Source organism: Agrilus planipennis, unplaced genomic scaffold (genome assembly GCF_000699045.2).
Source record: "Agrilus planipennis isolate EAB-ADULT unplaced genomic scaffold, Apla_2.0 scaffold12, whole genome shotgun sequence".
Classification (NCBI taxonomy): Eukaryota; Metazoa; Arthropoda; class Insecta; order Coleoptera; family Buprestidae; genus Agrilus; species Agrilus planipennis.
The window spans coordinates 1,612,932-1,620,074 of record NW_020439003.1 but is presented as its reverse complement, the minus strand read 5'-3'; the positions used below and the strand labels follow the sequence as shown (position 1 = coordinate 1,620,074).

The 7,143-nt window shown below is 31.7% G+C and overlaps 2 protein-coding genes across 2 annotated transcripts in view; both read left to right on the top strand.

Annotated features, from left to right (window-relative positions):
• LOC112904876 (neuronal acetylcholine receptor subunit beta-4-like) overlaps positions 1-2,259 on the top strand; it is a 5,623-nt gene extending 3,364 nt beyond the window's left edge. The window contains exons 2-4 of the mRNA XM_025976006.1: positions 365-548; positions 1,937-2,077; positions 2,215-2,259. Of these exons, the coding sequence (XP_025831791.1) occupies positions 365-548; positions 1,937-2,077; positions 2,215-2,259 (370 nt within the window). The remainder of the gene's footprint in view (positions 1-364; positions 549-1,936; positions 2,078-2,214) is intronic.
• A 1,068-nt stretch (positions 2,260-3,327) lies between these two features.
• On the top strand, positions 3,328-6,602 carry LOC108736658 (neuronal acetylcholine receptor subunit alpha-3-like). Its single transcript, XM_025976005.1, has 7 exons — positions 3,328-3,471; positions 3,522-3,648; positions 4,714-4,859; positions 4,999-5,153; positions 5,215-5,398; positions 5,748-5,955; positions 6,421-6,602. The coding sequence occupies exons 1-7, from the start codon at positions 3,328-3,330 to the stop codon at positions 6,600-6,602; spliced, it is 1,146 nt and encodes a 381-aa protein (XP_025831790.1).
• The last annotated feature ends 541 nt before the right edge of the window (positions 6,603-7,143 follow it).

Below are 7,143 nucleotides of genomic sequence, written 5' to 3'. Positions count from 1 at the left end.
TATCCCTACAGTTGTACTGTCTTTAATGATGTTGATGGCGTCTTCGATGTATAGATTAAAAAGTAGCGGTGACAGTGTGCATCCCTGCCTGACTCCCTTCCTAATATTTACTTCTCTACGTTGCATCCCCAGCTCTATAACTGCCTGTTGCTCTTTATACAAACTAAGTATCACTCTTCTATCTTTGTAATTCATCCCTACATTTTTAAGTATATTTAACATCTTGTCCCACGGTTATACGATACGGCTTATTTAATTTTATTTTTATTGGGCTACATATTACATGGTACCCTACAACCCTTTTATTAATAAGTTGCTATTCAGGTGTTGAAAACTAATAAAAATTGAAAAAAAAACATTTTAGTGTTGATTCGTCATACAAAGAATCCATTGTATACCCTCTTGCAACAGTTGATAATACAGGAAGGGTTGTAATGATGAATGGTGGTATTTTTTCCTCGTTTTGCAAAATCGACGTCAGTTATTTTCCATTTGATGTGCAAACATGCACATTAAATTGGGCATCTTGGACATACACCATTGATAAGGTAATTTACAAAAATATCGGGGACCTTAGATATTTAGCACAGTATTTAACTTGAAGGGAATCGAAAGAGTACTTAAAATCCAAATCAAAAATTTAATAGAAATGGAAACATCTTTTCTAAATTGTAGGAAGATTTCACTACTCAATCTAACAAAAGAACTTACACGGTATTGTTTTAAGAATTAACCCTAGAATAATAAGTCTAAAAATTTTCCGTACATTTTTTATTCGTTATTACGACACTAGCAGATACTCGGCAATACTCAACACTTTGTTTAAATACGACGTCAGAGCTCAATCTGCATGTAGTTTTGATGTTCCAGACGTTTCGCCGTTCTTCTCTTTAATGGATCGTCACAACCCAGCAACCGCTATGTCACCACTGAAGATGAAGAACAGTGAAACGTCTGGAACATCAAAATTAAAAGGAATACGACAAAAAAGTCCGGCAGAAACCGCCGCATCATTGTACATCAGCCGTCAAAGCTTAAAATTTTATTCGGAAATTTTAAAACTACCACAAGAAACAACAATTACTCATTGCTAACAGAATAAAGAAGTTTCTGATTATCATCATCTGTGTTCTTCAGATCAATAGGATACGCGAAAACTTCACATGTAAATTTCAAAAACAATAGTTGTGATATTTAAGTTGAATTAATGACAAAAATTAAGGATGTTTGTGCTTTATGACATGTCGACGTTTTGCTAAAACTGGAGTACCTACTAAAGATTTTTTTTTATATTTTCGGGGAAGAGGGGAAATTTTCAAAAGACACGCAGCCGTTCGTACGACTGAGTAGTCTCGGATTCTCGAGGAAGAAGTCCTCGGACCTACCGACTAAAACCCCTCTACCTCAGGCCGTTCTAGGACCAACTAAGGTCCTCTTCAGCCGAGTACTAAAGACATATCTAGATATTATAGTAATTAATTTAATTTTAAACTATGTACTGAGTTCTGAGTTCTGATGAGGATTTGCTAGTGTTAAAACGAAAGAAGAGAAACGTATTTTTGAGCTAACCATAGTACATCACTGTTAGCGAATAATACGTTAGCATCATCATTTAGATACAATAAAAAGTAACAATTCTTAAAAAGCGTTAATAACTAGCGATAATATTTTTCAAGATAAGGAACAATAATTTACAAACTGAAAGCTTTCCGCAATTTTAATTAACATCATGAAGTACAAGCAAGTATGAACTCAGCATTTCTCTACATCTTGAGATCATGAAATATCTTCATTGGATACCATTATTTTGTAAAAAGCTTTAGGCAAAAATTGTATACTTTCAAAGGGGATATTGCTGATTACTTTTACCTTGACAAAATTTAGTTTTAAGAGTAGGTACGTACAGCTTTAAGTTGTAGAGGTTTGTACATTTCAGGTCGATTTAATCCTTGAAGAAAATGAAATATCAACTTTCAGTCCAGAAGACAATGGTGAATTCGATTTGCTGAGTTTCTCTTCAAGAAAATCTATTTTTATTACAGCAACTTATAAAAGATCGATTCCGTACATACAATGCGTATTAAAATTAAAGCGAAAATCGTTAACATACGTCGTTAACTTTATTTTACCGTGCAGTTTAATTAGTGGCATTGGTAAATGCAATTTATTCAACTCTAATAACTAGGTACCTAAATCGTTTTTATCTTATTTCAGGTTTACTCGTCTTTTGCGTACCTTGCCGTTCAAATGAAAAAGTAACACTTGGCGCTAGTTCAGTACTCTCAATGGCCGTATTTTTAATGAAAATTAAAGATTCCCTACCTCCTACAGAAAATACGCCTATACTAAGTAGGTGTGCGTTAAGGTGATTCGTTTTAGACCAACACTTCTCTTTCTATTCATTACCATTATAAAATTTCGTTGTACGTATTGAAAAAATCCTTTCAAATAACTTTCTATCCAATTTTTAAAAATTTCTCATTAATTTATTTCTAAANTTGTGTTTGCACTTAAAACGTTAAATAAAATTTGTACATAGTTGAACATACCTTGTTCTTAGCAATCTTCATTAAAAAAAAGAACATATTTTACATCAAAAATGCGAAAATATTCAACATATTCAAATTTAGAAACACAAAAAATACAAACTTAATTATTCACTCATGTGGCGTAAAAAGAATACCCTGCAACTTGGTATTTTCCTTATAGTTTTCCCTAATTGACACATAGTCAATGTCCGTCTTAACGGAGGTTAATTTCGTAAAGCAGGTTCGTCATCCCAATCTTAGGGTAGGGTCAGATAAGCTTAATTTGGGTTAACTGATTTTTGGTTTTGTCAATTTCAGTCGGATAGACCACACTGACCTAACTCACTCTATCTAACAGTCGAAAGTCAAAAATGAATATAAAAGTCGTTCTGTAGTTAACTCAAATTAAACACGTCGTCCGGTCGCAAAAACAATTTTATATGGGTCCTATTGATACTTTTTTTAATTCGGCCTCGCATATATATAATCCACGAACTGCCAATAATATAAAAATTAAAATTTAAGACTCTTCCAGATTTAGACAAATCAAGCAGTTCAATGCTTCAAACATTGTGATAGCATATGATGACAAATTTAGAAAAGATGTCGTCAAAGCATGTTACTTTTTTAATTAATTTTTCTTTCTGCATGTACCATGAGATCTTGTACTTAACCGGAATAAAAAATCTAAATTTTTTGGTCTAAAGCAAATCCCCCTAATACATAGGTACATATATTATTTATAATTAATAACAATAATTTGATTTCTTTATTTTGAGGTATATACTATGTTTCAAGTATGTGTTTAGTAACATTTGCCACTGGTCTGTCAATTCTGAACATAAACGTGTACCACAGAGGAGAGAGAGGAAATCCTATTTCAAAAACGTTGAAACGGATTGTAAATATTCTGTCGGGGGTTTTTCCATTTTCTCGCATCAATGTAATAAAGAATAAAATATTACAATACTTATTTATTACTGGTATTTGTAGAATTCTTCAAATGAAAAAGTTATAAAGATTTTTTGGAAAAATCAAGTGAGTACAGTAGGCGTTACATTCCCAAATTATCACCCAAATTTATCACAAAGGCGTCTTCTACAAGTTGGAAATATTTCTAGTAGGTCGATTATTATTATCCAGTGTTTTGCATAAAATTAATTTGACATTATAATGTAATCTCAGAAACTGGTAACCAATATCTTGCTTGGACAGTTCTTCGATATGACGACGTGCTTACCTACCAAGAGTGTATTGAAAGAGAAAATGAAGAAAACGAAAAATTAATGCAAGAATGGAAATATGCTTCGATTGTTTTAGATCGTTTTTTTCTTATTATATTTACTTTATTCACTTTATTTACTTTTATCTTCGCAATTACAATATGTATTACGTAGAGTCCATAACTGAAGCCGCAAGACGCGCCTGCCCGCTCCAGGCCGCGCCGTGTAACATGGCCTTAATAGGTTATAAAGGAGTTTGATTCAATTTATTTGGAGTGAAATAGATAATTAAACAGGATTTCTATTACTGTTACTGTAAGAATTCTGCTTATATATATATATAAGAACTTTTAATAGGATAAACGCATTGCATGCTTGTTTTCCAAATTAATTCACTAATTATAAATAAAGAGTAAATGGCACTTAGTAAACGATTAGTAAGTGTACCTACTCACATTTGTAAAATGTATTAATCAAATTTCATCACTGAAATATTAATGATGTCGTGATAGCTTTGCACCGATTTTACAATATCATAAAGTTTATAGATATTCTATCCAATTACCTATGTATCTAATGTTTTACGAGCGTTATTAGAAACTTTTATTAAATAAACGCAATCAATTTCAGTTTTCTTTTCTTTATAAATCAATATGCGAATATACAAAACAATAACTAAAAGTACTGTCATGCAATATTAAACTTACGGAAATGTTAAAAACGCATTAAAATATAAAGTCACAGTTTGCTAGACAAACTTACTAAATCACAACACATCTGTTCCATCAAGTTTATTACGTTATTCACCAAAAATGAAAACAATATCTCCAAATCTACTCATACTAATTCTGATATTATTTGATGGTAGGATGAAATATTCTGATTTGATCATACTTAATTGATTCGTCTGTAAAACCGCAAAAATGGTACGGAATTTTAAATGCTTTACGTTTTTCTTATAGGGAAATATTCCAAAGCAGATGATAACGCAGAGCGACTTACACGAGATCTTTTTTCCAATTACGACGTAAATATCAGAGCTGCAGTAAAATTTTCGAAATCTACTGCTGTAAATTTCACACTTTTCTTACATAGTTTGATTGAGGTTGTAAGTACACCGTTGCCTTTATACATATAATTTTTATCGACAAATAACGTAAAATATTGTGTTTTGTAATGTAATAGTGTAAAAGTCTAAAAATATTTTACATACATAATAAAACTCTGATTTTAAGTGTAAATTTCAGGACGAAAAAAAGCAAATTCTAGTCACGGATTCTTGGATTTTAGCTGAATGGGTTGATTACAGATTACAATGGAATGTATCAGAATATGGCGGATTAAAATCACTTATGATCCCTTCGGAAAATATTTGGAAACCCGATATTAAGTTACACAATACGTATCTATTTACAAAAATCTTTTTGTATTTTTATTAAATTTTCATGTTTACTTCTTTATAGTGCTAATAGAAAATCGAATTCGATGCAAATAGCTACATTCGCAAATGTTTCTAACAAAGGTGAAATTTCATTTTATCAACAGGGCATCTTTTATACTTACTGCAAAATGGATATTAGTTATTTTCCATTTGATACACAAACTTGCTCTCTTCTGTGGGAATCTTGGTCATACGATAGTACAGAGGTAAGAAAAATAACAGTTACAAATATTATTCATGTATTTCTAGATCGAAATAAATAAAATAGTGACAAAAAGTTGAAATAGTAATAATTTAAATGTAACATTAGGTTTGTTAATGCGTATTAATATTATTTTAGTTTTTCTTTGATTCTCTAGTTTTATTGCTAATTGTTCAGGAAAATCTCAAATTATGCTCATTTTTTCATAATTTCTGTTTAATTGTTTTTAAAGGATTTATAATAATTAAAAAGAAATTCGGTTCTCTATATTAGATAAAATTTCACACACATGAAGGAAACAAACCATATCTACTACTATATTTTAAATTTTACTTTTTTTTTGCTTTCTCCAGATTGAATTGACCCCTCAAAAAAAGGTGGGCTTAGTATTGTACGAAGATAGTGGGGAATTTGAAGTAACATATTTTAAATCGTCAAAACGTTTGGTACTGAATGGATCCAAATATTACTGGGTCGCCGAATACACATTGAGACTTCGAAGAAGGCCTTTGGCTTATGTTTTTAATCTAATCATTCCTTGTGGATTAATTAACGCAGTTGGTTAGCTGAGTATACAAAGTACCATCCCGATCCCTCGCGTATCCATCATGTCATCACCCGCGTCTCCCATGTTTTCTCATAACTACTCCCGTACTCTTATTTGTTACATTAGTATCGAATATATTCCTTAGTGTAATTATAAGTTTACTGTTTAAAACATGAAAGTCTTACATCAATTACCATCTTAAAATATTACTTTAGTTTACTGTTAGTTCCGAACGTTTCGTCGGCAACTGCGACTGACATCTTCAGCGATACTGTGTTGACAACGTGGGTGAAGGTTACACCTCAACTGAGTAGCCAAAAGGTCGCTACCGAAGAGGTACAACTTTTGCCCAATTTGTCAATAAAGTACTACTGAAGAAGTCAGCTGTAATTTCCCACGAAATGTCTGCATCTAATAGTTTATTTAGAGCACGGCCTTTAAACCCGAATCATATTTCTACCATTACTTTATTATTTTAGCTCTGTTAGTTTTCTATATGCCATCACAAACAGGTGAAAAAGTAACACTGGGTATTAACTGTTTAGTCTCAATGACAGTGTTTCTAATAAACATTAAGGATTCGCTGCCATCTACAGGAACCATATCAATAATTAGTGAGTACTTTTTACTTTATTACCTTGGAGAAGAAATTGTTGAATAATTTCAGCCGTTCATAAGACTGATTGAACACGCACCTCCTATCCTGAACTAATCATCGCCTTTCCCTAACACCAAAACTTACCACTTCCTTAACTATTTGTGAACAGCCCTTAATTAGATAAAACTCCGTATGTAATAGCGATTAAACACTGTGTTGATATAATTTCCATACATTATAGGTATTGAATCTTATTTAACTGTTTCGGGCGCAGCGAAAAAATCTATCCTTAATACACAAAAATTTTCACAATTCTTTTCTTAACATGTAAAATGTATTCACAAATAATGGTATGTCTGAGGAATCTTTGACGAAACACGGACTCTACATGTTTATAAAGCAATCTGTGAAAATCTTTTAAATCTCAAAAATAAATATGAAAATTAGCCACGGCTTTGAAGCCAGAAACCGCACTTTGTTATCGTATCTCACTTACGTGCATATATACATTTAGTTTAATTTAAAATTTATATATAGTATATTCTGAGCCTGACCAAGACAAGATGAAACTGCAAGGCTAAGACTATTTTTATTCGTCACTAGT